The following is a 24,886-nucleotide window of genomic DNA, read 5'->3' as shown; positions in this document are numbered from 1 at the left end:
CCCCATAAAAAATTTCCCTTATCCCACCCAAAAATTATCCATCGAACCTATCTTTAGACTGCACGTTATCATTTAAGGGTTAAAGATAAGAAATCTGAATCAGATACCCATTCCGGAGACTATCCGAATGATTTTTTCGATTAATGAAAATTGACAATGTCATAGAATGCACCCCACGCTTATAAAATAGTTAATTTCCAGCAGTAATTTTATTCTAGTTAGTCTTAAAGCGTGCTACTCAGTGTTTTCAAAATTTATTTTATTTAGTTTGAATTACTAAAAGCGTTTTTTACTTTTTAGTATAACTAACTCTAATAGTAGCGTATTTCTTATTGTTTTTAAACTGTATTTTATTATTTCCTTTTTTATATAATTTATTATTTCCAACCCATCTTTAATATGTACAGATGTGTTGATGGTTATATCTCGATCTTGGAAAACCGTTTCGTGTTTGATTGGTATCCATGTTAATAAAAACGAAATGATCATCATCGTCCCAAAAAATGCACACAATTTTTAAAAAAGTATCGATAGTTATTTCAGTATTTACTGTATAATAGACCAAAGTACTCATACATAAATATCCTAGAATTTTAGAAGTCATCAACTCAGAACATGTGAATCTCCACCACTTATTTATAGTTTTTTCGTATGTAAGGATCCAAAATACGGAAAAATACTGTAATCGAATATTCCAATATCGCTCTTTAATCAAAATTGACACGTACAAGGGAAAAACGTCGCGGCTCCAGATAAACCTTTTTAGCAAATTTTATTGAAATCACGCTCTTTTGTCACAAGATAAATAACAAGCTTTTTAAATTAAAAATTTACTCTATTTCCATCGTTCTTCTTTTATCAAATATTTTTAAATACATTTGTAGAGTATTTTCCCTGCAAATTTAGTAAACTTTTTCACTAATGTAACCTGACTTAAATATGAAATGTCTGCCGTTATAAGGACTCCCAGGAATTTCGCACTCAAACAAAGATAACAATTTTGAAAGTTGAGTGTATTTAATTAAGTAAAATGGTTCGTAAGATTAGATTAATAGATTAGATTGAATTCTTTAAAACATTTATGTGTATTTTTTATCATAATGTTAAAGTTTGTAAATCGTTTAATTTTTTACAATAACATAATAGATCGTCGTAGAAAATAAAAAAAAATTGAGAGCTGTAAATAAATTTTTTTATGATAGGCCTATGCAAAACAAAGACGAGTTTTACACTGTGTACGAAGACATCATTTACGATAAAATTTTGGGCAGCTGAATTCAAAACTGGTCGTATCAGATTGACTGAGGACAAGCGTTCGGGACGGCCAAAAACTGCAGCAACCAGCAATACAATCAAAATAGTACTGGAAGACCATTTGATTAAGGTATAATGAAATATTAGCATAACAAAAGAATACCATGTATTGAGTAAGGAATTATGCATACCTAAGTTATCCACGTGTTGGTGTTGGTGCCGCGTTTGTATACTTTGAACCAGCACCGGTTTCACAGGTTGTATTGGGGTTTAAGCAACATGACTTCGATTCATAACAGTAGAAGAAACCTAGATCCACCACTTCACTTCTGAAATGGAACAACAACAAGACAATAGATTACAAAAAGCGAACCAGCTCTGAAAACGGCCAACAGTTTCATCGGTCGGGATAGTAATGGCAACTGTTTCTTGGGACAGTGAAGGGATTGTGTTCATCAAATACAAATACATATAATATGTGAAAAAATAACAGGAGAGCATCACGCATCATTGCTGGATAAGGCAAAGAAGGAAATAACAAAAGCGATGACATTTAAAGAGGAAAAAGTGGGATTGCTTTTCAAATTGGTCAATCACCCACCATATTCAGCAGATATGGTCCCCAGTGACTTTTTCCTGCTTCCCTTAAAGTTCCCTTGCAGGCGAGAGAGAAGATACTAACTACAATCAAAAATAATAATATAGAAAATGAAATTAACCTTGCAACATGATACCAACATACATAATTTTCAATAAACAGTATTCATGAAGTTCAAGGCTATGTATATAGCAAAATAATGATTCTACTATTACAACAAGATAACCTGGTAACATATTTCTCTGAACAGTTTCCTAGCCTTGAAGTTTCAATTTCAGGAGCGAGATTTCTATCAGACAAAGACGTTATCGTATATCTGAACACATAATTTGTGGAAAACACGGCCACTACTATTTGGAATGTTTAAATAGACTTATGGTCTATTTTTAAGAATGAGAAGAACATTGTGTTGTACTGCTTATATAGGTATAAGGGTTTGAACTATATTTATTTGGTCTTGGTCCCTCATTGATCCATGTTACATCTAAATAAAATATATCTCTTGTTTGATTTCACATTTTATTTATAACACTCAGACTCAGATGACTTCTTCTCTATACTACAATATCGTTTCTTCCTATTAAAATAAATTTTCTGGAATGAGTTTTCCAGCGAAAAACTATTTGTTTCAAAACTTTCCATAGTGTGTAATCAGGGTAATCCTTATCATCTTGAACCGAAACAAGAACTTTGTCTACTGTCACAAATTCTTTTCTAAAGAAAAACGTATGTACTTTCCTTAGAAGTATTTCTTTCAAATTTCCAATAATTACACTCATTCACAATAGATTGCACACTTGCAAGTTAAGAATACTGAGCTTGGACCTCGTTACTATGTGGGAAAGCTTAAATCATATTTTCGGCGAGAGATTCTTGTAATTAAAATAAAAGAAAATTTGTAGCTTTTATTGGCAAATAGGTTTTAGATCTTATGATACGCCTATGTAATCTTCAATACAAAGGGCTTTTGACCTAACCTTTTTCTATTGTTTTGTACAGCTTATGGTTATAAAAAACCAATAAAAGCCCGACAACTTATATTAGCTCAGGTACTTTCACGAACATTATAGGAAATATTTAGATTATTCTGTAATAATATTTAAAATGACTGAAGTTTTGGATTAGTAAGTTTTATTATTCTTTCTTACATAAAAGTAAACTATAGTCCATGATTAAAAATAATAGATCAAAAACTTTTCTGACAACTATCGTAATTTAGTTGTCGTTATTAGATTCTGTGTGATTTTAGGCACGTGATCTATAAAAAATGACAATTTAAGAACTTTTATTTCTAGAAAAAATTTAAAGAATACGAAGCTAAGTCACACATATTTTTAAGGGTGTATTGTGTAGGGTCGTTTCCAATAAAATCATATCAGCCTTTTATAACAGCGGACACAACCTCTAAAATTTTAAATACAAATTGAGTATTAAGTGATTTCTTGATTGAAGAGTCGGTTAAAAATGGTGACTATTTGATTTTGTTTCAAGAAAGCTTTTCTAGAAATCAAATGAAACTGTAAACTTATTTTATATATTATTTTTTTAAGGTAAAACATGACAAAATTAATGAAAAACCATTTTTCGAATTTTTGTCCATTATTATAATGAATACTTTTCCCAAACTCCCCTTTTACATTTACAGAACTGCTACCTGAAGTTGTTTACATGTGTTATTACTCTTTTTCAATATTTCAAATATAGTGGTTGTGTTTTATAAAAAAGAGGTCAAGACGCGTCAAGTCAGGCAGTCGTGGTGGCTATTCTATATTTCTCTTTGACCAATACTTCTTCGACGAAATCTATAATCACTTTCTAATTGGACGAAATAAATGTGGTTGAGTTCCATTTTGCTGGTAGTGTATAAGATCTTGCAAAATATATCACCAACCACATAAATTTGATGTTCCAAATAAGTTTTCTATTATATCTTGAAACAGAATCCAAAACACGTATTTTTATCAGGGTGAATCAACCCTATAACAAAATATTGCTCATACCGGGCACACAGTCAATTTCGATAAAACCAAAATCATTTATCTCTATCAAATCCAGAACAATTCGATAAGTTATTGAGATAAAACAAACTCCAAATTGTTTAAATATAAGATACGATAGTCAAATATTATCGAGGTTATCATTTTTTTCATTGACTAGCAAAAAAAAATTATACTACAAACATTGTAAGTACGGTTGTAAATTTTAATATCCTATACTGATTTCAACGGAAAACTTATTTTATAGTTTTCGAAGATAAAAACTATTTGGAAATCATTGGGCGGTATTTAGCAATAAAGATATATAAATAATTTTTCTTACATCGACATTAGATAAACTATACTAAAATAAATAATGTTACCTCATAAGTTAAAATAATTGATTTGCATAAAAAACGTTTTTTAGACATAAATGAGTTAAAGAAAATTATTCAGTATTGAAATGGTTTAGTTATATTCAAGCTCTCCATTACTTTCAAAATACGCCATCCATCGGATGAGCACTGACAGTGCCATTGATAAATTATACTTCTAAAATTGATCCATTATAGAACTCAAATCCGGATGAAATTCTACAAATATTGTTTTTAATTTTATTGATTTCAGATTAATAACCTCAGACGAATCTGTCTGAGGAAATCAGCTTTAAAACTCGGGAAAACTGTTAATAAAATGAATGTGCTCTTTGGGAAAACACTTTAATATCGAATGAAAATTCTAGTTTGCCACGGTTGAATGAGAAGTCTCGTACGAATAAATTGAAACTTTTCACTTAAAGAAAAAAAATCGATAACTTATTTTCTGTAAAACTGTCTTTCAGAATTACATTTTCAACTCATGAGTATATACATAAATTCTAATTTGTAATATTCTATATGGATATGAACATAAATTTGTTTCTTCTAATATCCTACTATTAGAAAAATTTTCAGGGGCTGATCATTTAAATATGAGTGACGTTCGTTAAAAAAAGGACATATCGTATCAGAATTCGATCACTTCTTTCGTGAATCACTGGAAGTGATGAAATTTGTGGCTGAAATTTCATACATATATGCGTAAAATATACCTTGAGGAATTCAAAGAGAAATGTAATAAAATGATAAAAAAGATGATGTTCCAAAATCACGACTTCCTTTTATAATTAATATTCAAGCCCCTCCAACAAATTTCCATCATTTTTAATTTTTTTTGTATTCATGACATCATCACATGGGTTTTTCAAAACTATCGACAACACGTATGGCAAAGAGGTAAGTCAAATGTTGAATCCTTTATAAAGATCAAATAAACGATCGAAACGTTGGCATTTTAAAAAACTCTTAGATTAGACAGTTTTATTTTGATTCCTCAACTAACAACACCATTCGAAATTTCATACTAGGAAGGACAATAATATCAAGAATGATTTAAAATACTCACAAGTATGAAGAATAGAAAGATAAATTTAATGTTGTAGAAAAATGTACAAAGATAAAAATGGAAATTATAAATAGATTAGTTTCTAGTTCGTATCAAAGCATGTATTACAATACAAATGAGTAGATAGGTTTTAAAAGATAAAAGTAATAATAAGATGATTAATACACATCAGTCAGTTATACGAATTTGTATAAATTCGATAAATGGAAATAACTAAAATATTAGAATATACTGTTATGAGGATAAAAAACAAATATGATAATTTTATGGGTAAAGTAATTAATATCAAATCCTAATTATGAATATAAAATATTATACAATAGAGTTGATTTACCAAATTCTACATACACTGAAAAAACTCAATTTGAATGTGACAAATTTCACAATTTTTTATAATTATGTACACTACCCAAAAAATAATAAATTTATTCCGTTCGGATTTTCTACACTTACATATATAGTGAGTATCAACAATAAATGAATCTGTAACTCAAAAGAAATAAAAAAAAATAATTTGTAAACACAAATGGATGAAATGGAACTTTTCAAACACATCTTTTTTAAAAACAGGTTTTCCATTGAACAAATTCAAGAAAATACATTACTGCAATAAAAATAAAACCATGTAGTGACTGATAAATTGAAGAAAAACCATTAAACTTTAATCTAGTCTGAAAATTTTCCAAATTTATAAATTTTCATCAAGCTATTATACATAAGGGTCTTTGATACATGAAAGAATTTTTACAAGCTTTACAAAAATAAAAATAATGTCTATCACTAACTTAAAATTTTTCAGTTTAATTTAATAAATTTTAGATCGAAATGTCCATTAAATGGTGAACCACTGGCACTCCAAGATTTCTTCTGAGTGTCATGAAATTTTAATTCTTCAGAAGTCGGTAAACCCAGTCGTTTTCTTTCTTGATTTCACTCTAATTCTTCAATTTTCGCTAGTTCTTCTCTTTGACAGATCATCATAAGGTCCAAAACAGTGTATTTATGATACGTCTAATTCAGTTTCTCCTTTCCCTTAATAAGTCCACCGTTTTCCTTGACATTTCTCCAAATATATTTCTAATTTTTGTCCGTCTAAAGACCAGACTGTACAATTAGCTTCACATTTTGCACAAAACTACGGTTTCCTTTAATGGTGCGTTAAAAAAAGAACTTTATTTGAAAGTACCAGGAGTTACAAAAAGTGAAACGGGTAGATTAGGTAAATTATTAAAATTTCTATATGATTTGAAACAGGCTTCTATATTTTGGTATGAACTATTTGATAATTTTTTCTAGAAATGTTTTTCTTTTCGAGTTAAGTTGATTCTAATATATGGAAAATTCAACAAGTAGAATGTTTAATTCCATAACCCAAACCAAACTAAATTCCAATAATCAGTATATTTGAAAATATTCATTGAGATTCATCTTACTTTGCAATAACGTCAGTTACGGTTCTGTATATTTGATAAATAATATGAAAAAAATACACATACATGTTTTCATAAAAGACACCCTAGGCAGTACACTTCTGTTTTATAAATCGTTTTGCAAACAATAGTGATAAATATGCAATTTTGAATGGGTTGCTGTTGAAAACTGGCTAACGAATATTTATCTGTTTATCCAATTACTTCTGTATAGATGACGCCAGCAACAAAAATCGAATTCCCTGTTTTCATTAGAGTATCTAATGACGCCACTATAAACTTTTGATTACAGTTCTAGCCAATTTGAACATTCAATATGTATCCTAATAAAACCGTTGTATCATTTTTCTTAATTTAATTTAAAAATTATTGTTAGAAACTTATGAATAAAATGTTTTCGAGGCATTCCACTCCTTTCGAAATACATTGATACCAAGATTAGTATGAGATGTAAACAAAACGAATAGTGCGTAATAAAAAAAGAATGAAAAGAAAATATCAAATTTGACTGATTCTTTTTCGGTTTTCCCTTTGAGCAATTTTTTTAACGATTCAATACAATTCAATCTTTAAATGTTTGTGTCATGTTAGAACTAGATCCACATGTGTGAAGTAGAAAAATTACGAATTTTAGAAAACATAAAGGCGATTGGAGCATATGCTCAAAATGTTGTCCAATTACCTCAATACAACAAGCCATGTGACTGCTCAATTCTTCTTATCTATGTGGTAATCCTATCTTTTAATTCCAGAAGTGCTAATATTGGAGTACAAGCATAACCTTGATAGACTTGATCGACTTTTTTGAGTGAAGTGAACCACATTTTCCATTAAGATCTGTGATCATAACATAGACCCATTTTCCATTTATCATTATCAATTTTGATATTGAAATAGGAATATTTTTATTCCGCTTAAATGGAAACATGGTTCCCTATTTGTTCATAATTCCTAGAACAATCTAGTTACTCACTTGTATTGTTGCAAATTATCTGTTGAAGTATTTGACTCCTGTTTAGAACTTTCTCTGAACTCTCTCCTATTTGAGTGAACGAGTTTGTTCACTTTTTTCACTTTATCATCTATTTTGAAGTCGTCCCGATCATCCCACATTTCCATAATTTTTCAACAGTTCTCAAAGTTACTATATTATCAGCTTGAACAAATTTTCACATTTCGTGAGCTATTTTTTTCAACTTGTCTTCTTCAAGATCCATGTTTCACGAAAGACACCGCAACAAGATCTTACAAAAACTATATTAGCAATTTGACAAGCCGGAACGGGCGTAAGTAATTTTTGCTATAAAAATTCATCGTTCTATTTTTTCAGCATACCTCGTATATATATTTTATATCATTATTTATTAAAAACTGATCCTCGTGGCAAAGTAGATTAAATGATTTCTCATATTTTTTTCGAGTGGATCCTGAGGTAAACACTTTTGTAAGATTGATTTTAAACTATTGATTTCAATGGTTAATTTTTTTGTTTGATTATTGGACACTTATAATGTTGATGGCGATTGTTATAATTGTGTTATCAGTTGACTATGGATACATATTCTTGATTAAATCAGAGAATAGGCGGAAATGTTAAATTTTTCATAAATATATTTTATGATGGCCCAGGTAGGATCCTTAATGCAGTGTGACTTAATGTTTGATACTGCCTTTTATTGTGTAAAAAGCATGCACAACTTAAGCACATGCGGAATTGCGGTAATGGTAATACTTTGTATCCAGACAGGACCAAATCCTGAGCAGTAGTGCCAGGCCTTCTTTGTAAAAACATCAGCCTGGGTCTTTGTTACATTAAAACAGATTGATTTCACCCCACTATATAATATTGTTAAGATCGATGGTGGTGATCTGTTGCTGCCTATGGATTTGGGTGTTAGCCGAGTTTATTCGAGCGATTGATTTGATTTAAACGATGACACCAGTGGCGAAGATCGGGTTCGCAATTTTTTATAAATCGTAGTAAATAAGGAAAATCGTTGATGTCCAGGAGAAAGAGAGTAGGTGCCGAGGTGTGTTCATCGATATGGACATGAATGGATCGGTCTTTGAGAAAGTTATTAAGCCAGTCAAGTGAGGACGACAAACCGTACGACCTTAATTTATATAAAAGGTTGGCATGCCAAACTCTGTTAAAAGCCATTAATCTCAGGCCTTAGGGAAGTTTAACCAAATCTAGGTGTCGAAATTATATTACTGGCATTGAGGCTCCAGCTTTAGGCAGGCAGTTTTCCCCGCAACTCAAGAGATGCGGTCCCTGCGATTGACCCATCTTCTCCAGTCAACGGTAGAATGTTCCATTTACAAAAGCCTTGGCTGTTCAAAAACATCTTTACGTTATTTAGTTTTTGTAGACATCTTCTGAAGCACCGCGATTGAATTTTTCAGCATTTCTTTGCATGAAACGAACTTTTTTGAGCGATTTTCAAATTATGCGGTATCCGAAACATACAAATGTTTTTAACAGCCAAATGTTCATGCAATATTGAATGTATGGGAGTGGAACTTATGCCCAAGTAAGCCTAAATCTCACGCTTAGTCACATAACAATCTTGCAATATCAGTTTATACACAGCATCGATGTTTCCTTGCACAAATCTTTATGGAATTCATCCTCTAGTTAAGTGCGACCACCATTGAATTCGGAAAACCAGCGAAGCACGGTGGATCGACATGGTGCTTTATCATCAAAAGTCGCAGCCACTAAAAGTGTCAAACTTTATCGAACGCAACGTCAAATTTGACATAATCACATCAGTGTTGCCATATCTCAAAGCTTAAGTATCAATTCTCGTATCAATATTACATTTCGCCCAGAAAAATAGGTTAGTTACATATACAGACAAACAACAACCAAAAATTGTTTGATTCATGGGTGCTGGAGAGATCTGTCAGATTTTACAACAGAATTTGTTGCCCATATCCCCACAAATGTTGTGTATCCTACTTTTTGTTGTAACCACCTTAAAATTATTCCATTTTTATGTGTAAACATTTCCTAGCATGATATTAATTGTAACTTACAATTATTTTCATTCGTAATCTATTAGAATAATTCAAAATATTTAATGCATACCATGTCATCTAGATATTTCAGAATATCAATATATAATAATTGAAATTTAATATAATTGTAGAGAGATTGGAAACAAGCATACTCATATTATATGCAAGAATAAATTAAAATGTCATTTTACCATACTTTTAATATATTCCATAGTAGAAGCATATAATATTAAATTTTATACCCGAATTGTGATTCGACGAAGCTTGCAATAACAGTTTAAAAATTTCTGCTTTACATTATTCCATGTGTACATGAAAATACAGATACGTATTATATACTATATGCTAGCTGATTGTGGTAGTGGAATATGATAGGAATGGTAGATGTTCAGTTTTTTTATCATTTGTTGTGTTTGATCATGATAAAAATTCAGGAGAGTTGCTCTTAAAACTCAGTGCTATATAAAAAAAAAAACTAGAACGACATCTGTGAGAATAAATATACTTTGACTTGAGTATAAAAGTTAATAAACAATTCTGTTAGCAAATTTTCTGTTAATATTTGAATAAATTTCTAATTATTTATTATTCAAAACGATGGTTACCAAGATGATAAAGTAGACCTCCGAATGAAGATGTTATGATATGTTTTATATACGCTTCTGTGTAGTATGGTATATTATTTTTAGAGCACTTTTTGACAAAATTCTGTCACTTTTTTCAGTTTTTGGCCTATATTTTAGAAGGAAAGCTTTTTTTTTCGACAAGCCCATTCTATGTTAAATTAAAATAGACAGAATTTTCTACGTTTCTCATTCCTAACATTTTTTTTAAGAAACTAATTGTCTCGCTGCTAGAACGCGCTCAAAAAGGCCATTTTTCCATATCTAGTGGAATTTACTATATGATAAAGGCTTGACGTGAAATGTATCTGATACAATATAATATGTAACTGGACTCAAGTGGTACTAAGAAAATATGTAGGTATTATACATTTCCTAAAATAAATTTACTGTGGTGATGGTTGAAGGAGATATTGACCTTACGGGTCTTTACCAACCAACAAAAAGTAACTGGGACGAGTAGACGTTCCACCAACCACTTACTCTTTTACCCACGCTCTGGAAACCAATAAAGAAGACATAAATTTTTAGTATCAGAAAGCCCCTCCCTTTCCGATGTTGTAAATATCATGAAAAACCCTGAGGCAAGTTCAGAAAATTTTGCAGCAATTGGAAGAAATTCCTGATCACCATGTACGAGTACCCAGGACTGAACCGTCGATAAACCGACTGAGATAGATTAATTATAAGAAGGCCGAATTGGTGCATCTAGTGGCATGCAGATGCTGAGATCTGTGTAAAGGCATGTAGCTACAAAAACGCGAAGGTCAAATGCACCAATATGTGCATCAAATGTGAAAGGTCCTGCAATAACGTTACAATTGAGACAGATCTTACAAATACTACTGAGGACAAATCATCCAATGTCGCATTTCTAGTTTGCTTTACCTCTAAACCATTTGTTAAGATTATCGAAGAAAGTGTGGACATAGAGATTATAGCGACGTATATTAAAATAAGTATTATTGTATAAAAATATTTTATATACTGTTACATTAAACATAACTGTTTATATTAGTTTTCAAGCTGAACAAGCATGGAGTATAGCCATGCTTATCTCGCGTCTCCAGACTGACGAAGAGGAAACTCGTTTTTCTCTGTCGGATTACCTTGTGATTTGTATTACTTTGTAATGTGATGTACTGTTACTCTGGTAAATAAATAAATTCTAACTGTAGAACATTTCATAGACTGAGCTACTAAATCCTACATCATGGTTTCATTGAATAAAGTGCAGTGTGTGTTATGAATTAAATTCAATTCAAATTTCAAGTTTTTATTGTGCTTATACAAAATCAATGATACAGGCATTACTTATTCACATTTTGAATAAACTGTCGAGACTATAAAAATGTGGAATGATTCAAAAACGACATTTTTTACATTATTAACAAATTGTCATGCAAATACATTTTACTAGAGTTTTAGATCTAGCTACTATTTTATTCGGATGAAACTACAAAAATAGCTTACTTATATTTGAGCCGCTCAGTGTAAACATCGATTAACTCCATAAAACAAAAAGTTGAGAAAAGCGATGAAATAATGTATATTGTTTTTTAAAATTCCTTTTATAATATAATTTCAAATATATAATGTAGAATGCATAAATACAGATATAGATTTCATCTAATGGTTTGTAAAATTAATAATAAAGAATATCCAACAAATAATCGTCAATAATGTTACAGTTTTTATGTGACTGGTGGAGTTAATCAATATGGCATCTGAAAAAAGTTATAAAATTAAATTTATTCTTTACACTTTTAAATTTTTTATTAAAGAAAGAGTTAATTATTATATATTTTTATTAGTTTATTCACAAAAAAGAATGTTGGCAGTTATGTTATAATATATTTTTTGTGATTAATTCATAGCAGCTTTATATTAGCGGCATTATTCTTTGGGATCATTCAGGAATATTATAAATAATGTCTTCATCAGCTGTATCCGTCATTTCGATTTGTTGTCAAGTTTTTATAGTAATCATGTTTAATATGAGGAATGAAATTTAGCAGGTTAATCATAACTCTCTATTTTTCCCTTCGCTTATAATAAGCTACGGATGTGGTAAACTTGATAACAGCTAAAGATTTGTCCAAGTCCAAAAGAAAATACGCAATTTTTTTCTGATGTTGCCATTCGATCGGCTGCCATTTGAATGCGAGTCCATTCAGCCTCTTCTAAGAGAGTTTCCTTTTCAATTTTTGTCATCTTAATTCCCTCATCGCCTGAAGATTGAATTTTCATTGAAAAGCATTACAATTTTGACAGGTGCTACATTTTTATTTAACATTGTGTGTCGTACAGTGCATACATTTTCTTGGATTATGAGATCTAGTGTAGTGACCATTGTAGGTTGGAAGTGACTTCATATGTTTATTACATTTGTATTATCTATTTTATAGCTTGCAACGCGGCCTTTGCGATGATCAACCAAATATGTAACTTGTTCTTTAGATCAACAATCCGCCCATCACTTCCATGATAAGTGTCTCTAAAATATTTTTACAAACAGGAATATCAATTATTTCTGTTCAAAAGTAATATATAAACGAATGTGATCTTCGTTCTTTAGTTTCATTCGTGGAGCGCTTTCTTTTTATTTCATTAAATTTGATACAACCTCTTAAGAAAATATTTTAGTCTGGTTGACTATGAAAACTATAAAATGCCTTCATGAAAGCTTCTCTCTCATCCGAAATAATTTTTTGGTTACACTTTTGACGGCATCTGCATTGTATATCTACAAATGTTTTTGCGGGTATTAAATTTCCTCCCTCTAATATTCCTATGTGCCAAAATTTTTTATCTGTTATGCCTTTGTAAATTTCGTATCCATTTATCAGGATAATGACTTCTTCCCCTTCCAATCAATGTGTTTGTACTGTTGCAATCAGATGAATCCGAGGAAAATGATAAACGTCTTCTTGAACCAGACTGTGTGTTGATAAAACGTATTGAAGAATTTTCACTGTTTGCCTCACCCACATCGTTATTAGTTTCACTCATCTTGATTATAACAGTATAATATTTATTTCTTAAAAAATATTCTGGGAGAATTGTTGAAAAGACCAAGAAAATATGTAGTCCATATAATATTTGTGTAGTATATTCAGGGCGCGAGATCACTGCTATATTAATTAACGTTTGCATTGCGCTTCTTTTTATCTGTTTACTGATGCGATTTTATTGAGTATATTATTGAAAGGGAGAAAGCATCTTTGGCTGTTTAAAAAAAGCGTTGATGTACGGCCAGAGCAGATACAGCGTTACTGAAACAATTTACATTAGAGTGTGGAGTAAATCAAAATGGCAAAAAATAAATTACTTATTATTCAATAGCCAAAATAATTTGCCCTTTAGTGGTGCTAATCTTTTTTATTTAGAAAAGTTATTATAAATATAAAAAGTTATGTCTATATCAAGTGCTTCGACATTTGAGATTTTTCAATTGTCAAGCGTTAATCGATGTACTGAGCGGCTCATATATGTGGATTTGATTTCTGCTCATCCTCCAATCAGAATGAACAATTAACCGTTGTCATATTTTGACTAATACAAATTCTAGTTTTTTACTTTTCGAGTTCTATCGAAATTTATAAAGAGTAACGTCCTAATACCAATAATTATGTAGCATGATATGCTTGTAATTATGTAATAAAATGAAAAGACTACCTCGATACACACTGTATTTTTATGTTGCGATTCTGGCTGGATTACAGTGACTCTATTCAAAACAATGAGGGTCCTGTTTTATTAGTTAGTTTTCTAACATGACTAAATCAGTCTATTGAGATTGATATTATTGTTGTATACAGAGATACATAAAACACCATCGATTTGGTATACGACGTTTAAGTCCGTAAACCGCTAGATAAAAGTTAGTTCATCATAAAACAGCATCATCAGCAAACGGTATTTCTGATCGCAAATGAAAATGGCAGCCTTTTTTCCACGACTAGAAACATGCGGGATATTTATGATCGTTAGAGTCACATCAATTTAAAATAAAAGTAACTAAGTGTCTAAGGGACACTTGGAATCACTTAACTATGACGTTGGTTAGCATTAGGAGCGGTCAGTGTACAACTTGGAGTATTAATCTTAACTTTGTATCACTTAACTATATGATTAACAGATCCTAGTGATTCCTATCAGGAGTGGGAGATAATTTACACAAGAGGTTGTATCTCTGTCTGGGTAACATTCCTGCATTGTTGCCTTATTTCAAATAGGAAATTATTATGTCAGAACACTGTCTTGTGTGCTATTAAAAAAAGTAAGATGAGGTAAATAAACTCCTTAAAATATTGACTGAGTTCACAAAAAAGAAGCTAAATTCTCATATCCATATGTGAGATTGATGTTCCGTCTGAAGGATTAATCTGGTGATAGTGATATTATGGTATTTGGCTTAGTATACTCTATTCTTGATAATACTGAGATGAGATCAATAGTTGAAAAATTCACCATCTTACTTTAGTTAATTTAAATGTACAATAAATTATTTCCATGATATATTTATTAGTGAAGTCGAATATGTCTCTTTAAATGACTACTTCTAACAAAACCTTTATCACAGGTATTGCACTTATAAGGACGCACTCCTGAATGCATCATTTGATGGATTTTTAGAGAATGATTGGTTCTAAATGCTTTGGTGCATTGTGGACATGCAAAAGGTTTCACTCCCCTAAAACAAAAATAAATAGTGTGATTAAATGGATAGATATAATTTTTAGACAGCTACTAGTATAGTAAAATATAATCATCATACTATTGTTATGAACTAAATAATTGATAACTTCATATAAGAAGCCAATTAAATTGGTCGAGATGGAAAATTATTGAAAATTGAATTTGTTTATAATGAAATTATAAATTTATTTGGAGAATATCCAGTATAACATGAGTACATACTTAAAAAAAGCAGATGTGGAGCGCCCACATCTACTACAACACACTGATTTTGTCAATAATCGCAATGCTAGCCTATAACATTTGTTCTTCAATGGATCAATTTTTCTAAGTATGTATCTCTGGCAGTAGCGTGAAATATTGACTGATAATCTATGATAGATCTTATAAGGCTTCCTTCAAACAGCAAGATTATATTTGGATTCGTGCTCTATTATTTGTAATTAGAAAATAACAATTTGATGTATTCTGTTCAATTAAAAATAAGTCAATTGTTAATCTAGAATTTTTATGATAATAATTGGACAACAGATGTTGATTTAATAAGAAATAGTTTGCAATCAATATTACAAAGCCATCCAAGAATAATTAAATGATGATTCTTTTGATGGCCCCCAATATAGTACTCCACTAGATAATTTCTTAAGTTTAGTTAACAAGATATTTTTGATAAAATAAATATTCCACGATATGTCATATTCCAATAGTAATAGGCAGGAAACTCATAACCACTAACCATTTTATTTATAAAAAGTGATAACACAACTTACTTGTGTATGTTGAGATGATGCTGAAGAGTTGCATTAACTGTAAATTTCTTATCGCATTGATCGCATTTGAATGGTTTTTCGCCTTTGTGACTTAAGAGATGTATTTTGAGGTATGCTTCCGAATGAACTTCTTTCCCACATTCTGGACACAAACATCTAATAGGAAAATGAAAAAATAAAAACAATTACTATGACACAATTGCATATCATCTAATATGGTTGAAAAATTGACTATATATTTTTTCGAGAAATTTACTGTTATTGTTATTATAAAATTTGTAGCATATGAACTGTTTTGTGAGTAGCTCTGTGGCTAATGTGACAAAAATTTGAAAAATATTAACATTCAATCAGCAAAAAGCCGCCAATCTAGATAAATAGAATATTATATTTGAAACTACAAATATTTAAAAATCTGTAAAAATAATGATGTTGTTTGGGATTAACTTCACCAGAAAAGCCTACGAGGATGATAGCAGAAGTACCTGGCCAGACCTAGAGATGACTGTAGTTGCTTGAAAAATATTACCGAATTAGAAAATAGACAATCTATACAGCACATGTTTCAAGTTTGAAGATTGATTAGTATTTGTTTGGCAGCTATCAATAGTGAATGTTTCCAGTGAATTGGTAAATAAGGAAAAAAAATGGTTATCGTTATGTGATATAATACTTTTATTTGAAAGGTATTAGCGCAACCAATATAAAGTCTGAACCAGATTCTACTCTAGGTGAGACTGATCCCCCGTTGCATTTCTCGTTAGGGTATGTTCTGTGCCTTCCAAGTAAGGTAAACACTTTACCTTCAGCCTCTGAAGGCGATAACTTGGTTATCGAAACGCGCGTCAGGCAGTGTATGTTAGTGTAGTGCTGGTGTACACAGTGAATTATTCAGTATTCATCGTGAGAAAATGTGTTAAATTTTCTTATAGATACTTTCACGTAAACAATCACTTTTAACACTGTTTGATGTCATTAAAAGTATTACTTTTGATAACATTGATTTGTATAATTCTAGAGAAACTCAACACATTTAAAACCAAACAGAGTAGTTCATTTTCCCCAAAATTATTCATTTAACCTCATTTTCAAAGTCTTTAACGCAATAATATTTTTATATTGTATTAGTACCAAAAAACTATAGTGACTGAAATATATAAGTGTGGAAAAATAAACTAAGCCCAACAAGACCTTGATAGAAATTTGGTTGATAAGGTATTCAAAATTTGTATATTCAAATTGTCCCTTACTTTTTAGCTTCTTTCTTCCATCGTCCTTTATCACCCATAAGGTAGTACCTCAAATGTTTTCTAAGATATTCTCTGTCTTTGAATCTTCGTCCGCAGTGCTGACAAAGATGTGGATCAACACCTTCTTCGTGACATCTTATGTGATCTGTTAATTTTTCTTTGCGAGTAAAAGTCTTTCCACAGATATTACACTGCAACACATGATAGATGCATCTATTCACTACTCTTCAATATATGCTTGAATTCAAAAATAAAAAAATCTATATAAATAAATTTTGTAATAATATAAAAGATAAAGCAAAATCTAAAAGATATGAGTGAAAAAATTAATGGCAAAAATCATATTTAAGAAATGAATGGTTATAAAATGGCAAATCATTGAATTGTTATGTACAGTATGTTATGGCCCTCTCTATAGAATCAATTTCTATTTTTTCCATTATACTAACTCTTAAATCACCAATATTGTCTGGTCTATTGAAATAGATTTTAGATTTTTAATTACCCCATAAGAAGTAATCTAGAGGAGTCAAATCGAGGGATCTAGCCGGCCATTCGATCGTTCCACGTTTTCCAATCCATCTATTGGGAAAAACCTCGTTTAAATAATTTCTAACTGTACGTGCAAAATGCGGTGGAGCTCCGTGTTGTTGGTAGTAAATAGATCGATCTCATTTCGATGATTAACATCAGGAAAAATAAGGGCCAATTACTTTTTTAGTTAATGATACCAGCCCGAACGTTAAATTTTTTAGGATATTGAGTGTGAGAATCACACATCAAGTGAGGATTTTCTCTGCTACAATATCTACAGTTTTGTTTGTTAATCGTTCCGAACATTTCTACGTGGTTTTTAAATATTCTTCACATGTCCAGTTCCAATAAACTTTTGTTTTAATTTTGCTAGATGTAGACTGCAAAACGTGTTTTCTAGGGTATTTATTGATTTAGGATTTTATTGAGTTCTTGTTTTATTACCACAACCAAACATAATAAAATGTTTATTCTTTGAGTCTTGGACAAATGATCCATAATTAAATTTAATACGCGCATAAATATTATACCGACATTTAGTAACTTTAAATACCTTTAAATCAGCAATATTGTCTGGACTATTAAATTATACTTTAGAAATAATTCAGGTGTTTTGGTATCTGTTCTGCTAAACTTCAGGAAAAAATCTTTGACTGAAATGTTAGTCAAAAAGCCTTATGAGCTATTGATATAAATCTAGAAGGCTGCTGTGTCATTTAGGTCAATGATGTAAGTGAATAATCTATTTAGAGAGTTTTGCATAAAGAAGAACACCACCCTTACAAAGTTCAGTTGAACGACGTTTCATTTAAACTTGTTTTAACTGAATGTGTGAGGTTCACACTCAATATCCTAAAAAATTTAACGTTCGGGCTGGTATCATTAGCTAAAAAAATAATTGGCCCTTATTTTTTTGGTTAATTTGTTAATGCCTACATTACAAAGACTTTTCATGATGTTAATCATTGAAATGAGATCGATCTATTAACTACCAACAAGACGGAGCTTCACCGCATATTGTATATACAGTTATAAATTATTTAAACGAGGTTTTTCCCAATAGGTGGATTAGACGACGAGGAACGATCGAATAACCTCGATTTGACTCCTCTCGATTACTTCATATGGGGTTATTTAAAATCAAAAACCTATTTCAATAGACCAGACAATATTACTGTATGAGAATTCCAAAATCGCCTCAGAAGTGAATGGTGGTAATTTTGAGCATTTAATTTATTTGTTCAGTACAGTGAAAAATAAATTCTAAATATTATGCGACATTATTATCTTCATTCTACATAATGTTTTGTAATAGAGACATCAAAATTTTACATCTTAGAAATTAATTTTCTAATAGAGGACTACAACCCCTTTCCAATAAGGTGCCACACGACTCTCTAAATTTAATTTTATCAAAGGGGTGCTAATAATTCAGAGAAAGTGCTGGAGGGGGATAATATACTCACAATATAAGTTGTCAATTTAATAATAAAAGTCGTTTTGTTTCCGCTTTTTTTGCACATAGTACATAATAACGTTAAAATTGAATTTATTCCATACATATAGTCAGGATTATATATGGGCAGATGATTAACTAATAGAATAAAAAACATTCTCAAATGTGTTTGTTACTTTTTTAAAGGGTTACTTACTTTCTCTCCAATTTAACTAATATAATAGTTATATAAGTACACTTACTTGGTAAGGTCTTTCTTTGGTGTGCACCAGCTTATGTCTACTTAAAGCCTGCCTTTGAGTGAACCCAGAACCACAAATTTGACATGTGTATGGTTTGATGTTGTTATGTATCGCCATATGGTTACGTAAATATTCTCTTCTCTTAAATTCTTTACCACAGAGATTACATAAACACAATTCCATCCTGTAAGTGAACACTTATAAACAAATATTGACTATCGTTAAAACGAATGATTTTTTCAACAACATTTATCAAGAACAGATGACTAGAATAGAAAGTTGTTAATACTATGTAAAAATACTTTATAAATTTGCTGAAACCCCGCTGTAAAATTTTATACAAAGCATATGGATATTTTCAATGAGTCTGACAGATGATTCTATTAGTGAAAACTATACACTATAAATTAGTGCTTCAATTTATATGCATACAATAAATCATCTATATCAATGTTAGGCTAAATCTGTAGCACTCAAATGGTTTAGAAGGGAATTTAACCAATTTTTGTTTACGTTCACAATTTCTTTGAAAGTATCATACAGGTATCCTTCTATCTAAGTGATTCAAGACTCAACTCCTCTCGCTTTTATTTGATAATTACGTTTTGAATCATTTTTGTCACTCACAAACAATTTGAGTACTGTAACTATGGATCAAGCGAAAGTCTGTTTACTATGCTTACCAAAACAATAGTTTCTGGTGTTACAGAGTGAGTCTTGTGATACGGCCGGTATTATGGTGATATTTACATTGTTTGTTGTTAGATCTTTCCTTTTTCCGGAAAATAATGAACTTTGGTATTTCAAATGGATCACCCTGTATATTTTTCGCTTTTCGAAATCTTTATTATTTTTCATCTAGTGTTCCCTATACCTGAATGCCATAATTTTGGAGTTATAGCTACATTTGTGTTATTTATATATTTTATTTTTATCTATATATTTTGGTATTTCCTAAAAAGATATTCGAACTACAGGTCATAAAACCTGGTATAAGTTTAAATATAGAATCGATAATACAAACCCAAAATATATTAAGTATATAAGTTTAGGTAGTTAGTTCTCTCCGATCCTTAACATTGTTAGGGCATACCTCCGAAACTCTAATAAAAATAAAATAATCTTCCAATTGATAACGTATTTAATTATTTTTTTCATAAATACACCTTTACATACTCCATAATCCCAACATCACATTTATATGTTTCAAATTCAAGGTCATCTACAGATAACAAAACAACAACTATGTTATTTTATTGTTTACACAAATAAAAATTTATTCTGTGAAAAAAAAAGATGATAACTTAGGAACATGAAAATTATTTCCTGATGTACTTGGAATCACTATTCTTTGTTTCACTGTCTCCTTCAGACACAATATTTTCAAGTCATAATAAAGTACAATTATGCTTAAACCCAAGAGTATGGAATGTGATTTTACAAACTTGCTACTTCTGATACTTATATTCCAAATAATAATTTGTGGAATAATGGTGTCTTGAATTTGAACCTCTACATCTTCGACGTTTAACTGGATGTAGTTTGGGAAGACCACTAACATTTTTTTTGTAATTATTTAAAATATAGTAAGTCTTTGTTATTCACTCTACACTAATTTTTTCTTATCTTCTTACCAGATAGTCCCAATTTCCATCTGTTTTTTTTGCTTACGCAAGATGATTCCAGTTCTTTTTTTTTTCTATTTTCTGCCTAGGAATCATTTGTTCTAACACAACTGAAGTTTCTCTTCTTTATGTTCCCATATCGTTTATCACCATAGATTTGTTGTCACAGTTATATCCAAACTGAACACACCTCCTTCATTAACGTCATTCTTCTTATCAGTTTCAGATTTTCTTTCTAAAGCATTATTATGGCTCTCTTAATCTCCACTAATCTGACTTTCTTCGATTTATATATCTTCAATTTTTTCAAGACATTCTCCTCGTCTGCAATAAGTGGATGTGTGATATTATCAAGATCGGAAACATATGAAATTATTGTAACATCATAATTCAGAGGTTCCATTAATAAATTCTCTTCTTTCATGACAATTTTTAGTTGGCTTATTTATTTAATTTGTATAACTTCTCATAAATCAATGTATCTAAAAAATTGAAACTTAGATATTAATCACCTTTTCCACAAAATTTCTTCATACAAAAAAAAATGTAGCAGCTCCTGAATAAAAGTGAATATGAATAAGTGAAAAATGTGTATCTTCAAATAAAAATTTTATTGGGTTATAAGGACATATTATTTACTTAATATATGAGTTAAAAATATATTTTCATATTTAGTACTTACCTATAAATTAATGAAATAAAAAATGGCATTTGAAAACACTGTCTTAAAAAATAAAACAGGGCTTTATAGACCCCACACAACAACCTTACTTAACTAATTTCTGGAACTGTTGGTGATATTAATAATAAGCACACTGCCACTACACCAACACTTATAATTACACTGTCTGACGTGCGTTTTGATAACCAAGTTATGGTCTTCAGAGGCTGAAGGTAAAGTTCAACTTCAGTCTTTTAATTCTTTGTCCATAACCTGTCACCAACATGAAATTACAAATCTTTCTACTGTAAATTATAATGTTTTACATTTTTTTCATATGCAGTTTTCAACTTCTTTTGAATTTCTACAGAAGGTTTAGAAAGGGTTTGAACATTATTGATCAATTGCAATTTATCACTAGTGTTAATTATGTTATTTGAATTTTCTGAAATTGCACTATAAAAATCTCCACTTAACGTTGTGAGCAAAATTTAGAAAAGCTGGCTAATAATCCATAACATCATGTTTCACGGTTCTAATTTCTTGTGCAACTAAGTGTAAAAAAGCATCCCAATTATTATGAGACGAATTTTCATGAATATAACACCTTAGAGCAATAATAATTGTCTTATTTGATCTTTCTGTATGATTTGTTGAGGATGATAATGAGAGTTATAAAGACTTGTTTACACTCTATACTGCGACATTAAATTCTTGAAAATAGATGAAGTGAAAACAGTACCATTGTCAAAAACCTGTGGACTACCAAAAATAAGAAAAATCTGATTTTCTAAAAAACTTCACAATACCTTGAGCTGTTGCTTGAGGCATTGAATGGACAAGACAAAATTTAGTGAATATATCAGTAATTACTAGAATAAATCTGTTACCAGATTTTCATTTTGGATAGGAACCTAGCAAATCAGCGAAAATTAATATCCTTATAATGAAGCATAACACCAACCTTATGTAAATTTGGGGTTTTACAAGAAACACAAGCACTCATGTAGCAATATATAGAACTTCTGAGTTTTGACCAATAGTAAAATTCAGAGATACGAGAAGTAGTTTTAAATATACCCAAATGAGCTCCTAATTAATTGTCATGAAATAACTTTAATATGTCAATTCTGTACAAGGTAGAAACAACAATCTTCCAATTAAATAAGTTACTAAAAATTCAATTAGACGAGAAAATATGTTTGTACAAAATATTATTGTCAACCTTAAAATGTGGGGTATGAAACAGGTTTATGTGAGACCTTTTCTATCATAGAATTATACCAAACATCTGGTTTAAAACTACTCATGTCAATTGTAGTAAGTTTAAAAATAGAGTTAATGCAGGCACAAACGTTAGAGTTTATAAATCCAACTGAAGTCTTTGTCATTGTCTGAATTTGCCAATTGAGTACAATATACATAGCAACAGTTTTCTGATTTTTATACCTTTTCTTTTTCATTTTGGGTACTTCTATATCTATGATTTGTTCTAATATTGGTTCACTTTTTGCATTCACATCCTCTTCCTTTATAACTTCCGTATCTATACCTAGTGTACTAGTTTGTTTGGAAGATTGGTTGTCATCAAAATACACCATTTTATCTCTCTCACTATATGCAGTACTATAATCTTTTGCATTAACTTTTGAATGTTGCTTTTTAATATGTTGGATTATCTGACTTTTTCTGGCACAGTGTTTGTCACATAAATTACATTGGAAAGGTTTGTCACCTGCAATAGAATATTTATTTACTAACTGAAAACTGAAATTAGACATTATGTTAATACCTGTATGGGTTAAAAAATGCCTATCAAGCGTGGACTTTTGCGTGAAGCTTTTGTCACATCCTTTACACTGAAATGGTTTAATTTTTAGATGTATTTTCATATGCCTTGCCAATGCTCCACATCTTGAAAATGTTTTGCCACAAGTTTCACATGAGGATTTTTTAAGTCTATTCTTTTTTCTGGGTGATCTTGACATAAAACCAAATAGAAATCATAAAACTCACCTATCTTCTAAATATTCTCTGATTAAAGTTATTTTATAATTTTTGAATTTTATTATCTATGTCTCTACTCACTCAATTTCAAAGTTATCCTCTGAATCATCATCATTGTCCACGAATGTATCGTCTATGACTGTTTCATTATTATCTTGTTCCCTATTTTTTAATATTTTTTCTAGATAGTTATAAGTATTTTTGCATTTTTGTATAAAATTTGATATATCTTGTAGTTTTGTCAAACATTCGTCACATATTAAAAGAGGAAATATGCCTTCAGACTCAATCTAAAATTTCTTTTTTAAATACACATGTTTTGTTTTGAAATATATGCGTACCTTCAATTCTGTTAGTTTTTCATATATATTGGACAATTGAGGTTCTAAACTTTGCACTAAATTTTTTGTACTTAAGCAAACTCGACATAAATTTGATATATCTATATCGTTTCTGAGTTCTTCTTTAATTTCTGCTGTGACATCCATATTTTTAAGACTACTATAGTTAGCTCTTGATTTTAGTAAATTCAATGTTCATGACGAAATTTCACAGACCAAACAACGATACATAAATAAAATAACTACTTCTTTTCCCTAACTCTATTAAGTTTTTATGGTCTTGTCTTATACATAATAACATCTACTAAATTGAATTTACAGTTATTTTAGAACACGTGTTCATAATTGGATTAAACATTAATCACATATATGGCAAGAAAGCTAGGACTACAAGCAAAAACGCCACATAATTAGAACAGTAATTTAGAAACATTTTATGACAATTTCCAATCTTTAGCCAATGTGGCGCCATCATTTAATAATGGACGTCAATAATTTTGTCCGTAAAAGCGCGAGCTTCAAATTTGTATTCATTATTGAAAATACTACAAATAATGTTAGTTTGAGAATTTATAAATTCATAAACTAAAATCTCTGGATGCATCAATTAATATGGATTCTACCTAAGTGAAATTAAGTTTATTTTAAAATTATATTAGTAACAATCATTACATACAGTAAAATAACATAAAGTTTTCATTCATATTTATAAAACAAGACTGTTTATGTCGTAATAAACTACAGAATTATATATATTGTTTGAAAACTTTCAGTGCAAATACAATAAGAGAATTTACTTAACTATTTTATTGAAAAAATGTTATACGAGTAATACAATTTCGCAATTTATACAATTCCTATTATAAAATATCTGCAGTTTATTTAGGTACCTACCGATGTGAAGTGAACTCCTATTATGTATCTCATATTTTATAAAAAAACCAGAATGCT

The 24,886-nt window shown here is 30.2% G+C and overlaps 1 protein-coding gene across 1 annotated transcript; it reads right to left on the bottom strand.

The window, feature by feature from the left end:
- Nucleotides 1-11,608: 11,608 nt before the first annotated feature.
- LOC130443907 (zinc finger protein 888-like) lies at nt 11,609-24,309 on the bottom strand. The gene is made up of 8 exons (XM_056778800.1): nt 23,936-24,309; nt 23,676-23,884; nt 23,380-23,567; nt 23,037-23,322; nt 19,302-19,485; nt 17,070-17,260; nt 15,820-15,975; nt 11,609-15,044 (listed from the first exon to the last, which is right to left on the bottom strand). Exons 1-8 carry the CDS (start codon nt 24,080-24,082, stop codon nt 14,876-14,878), a joined length of 1,530 nt encoding a protein of 509 aa, XP_056634778.1. The 5' UTR covers nt 24,083-24,309; the 3' UTR covers nt 11,609-14,875.
- Nucleotides 24,310-24,886: the final 577 nt, after the last annotated feature.

This window comes from Diorhabda sublineata, chromosome 5 (assembly GCF_026230105.1).
Source record: "Diorhabda sublineata isolate icDioSubl1.1 chromosome 5, icDioSubl1.1, whole genome shotgun sequence".
Lineage (NCBI taxonomy): Eukaryota > Metazoa > Arthropoda > Insecta > Coleoptera > Chrysomelidae > Diorhabda > Diorhabda sublineata.
This window is presented reverse-complemented; position numbering and strand designations above follow the sequence as displayed.

What these genes read in the sequence shown, in the direction of transcription:
- LOC130443907 (XM_056778800.1), bottom strand. Translation starts at nt 24,082, where the DNA reads ATGGATGTCACAGCAGAAATTAAAGAAGAACTCAGAAACGATATAGAT. An exon ending in GCATTTTTTAACCCATACAG is followed by an intron (nt 23,323 to 23,379) that starts GTATTAACATAA and finishes ATTCTATTGCAG; the next exon opens with GTGACAAACCTTTCCAATGT. An exon ending in CCCAAAATGAAAAAGAAAAG is followed by an intron (nt 19,486 to 23,036) that starts GTATAAAAATCA and finishes GTTCACTTACAG; the next exon opens with GATGGAATTGTGTTTATGTA.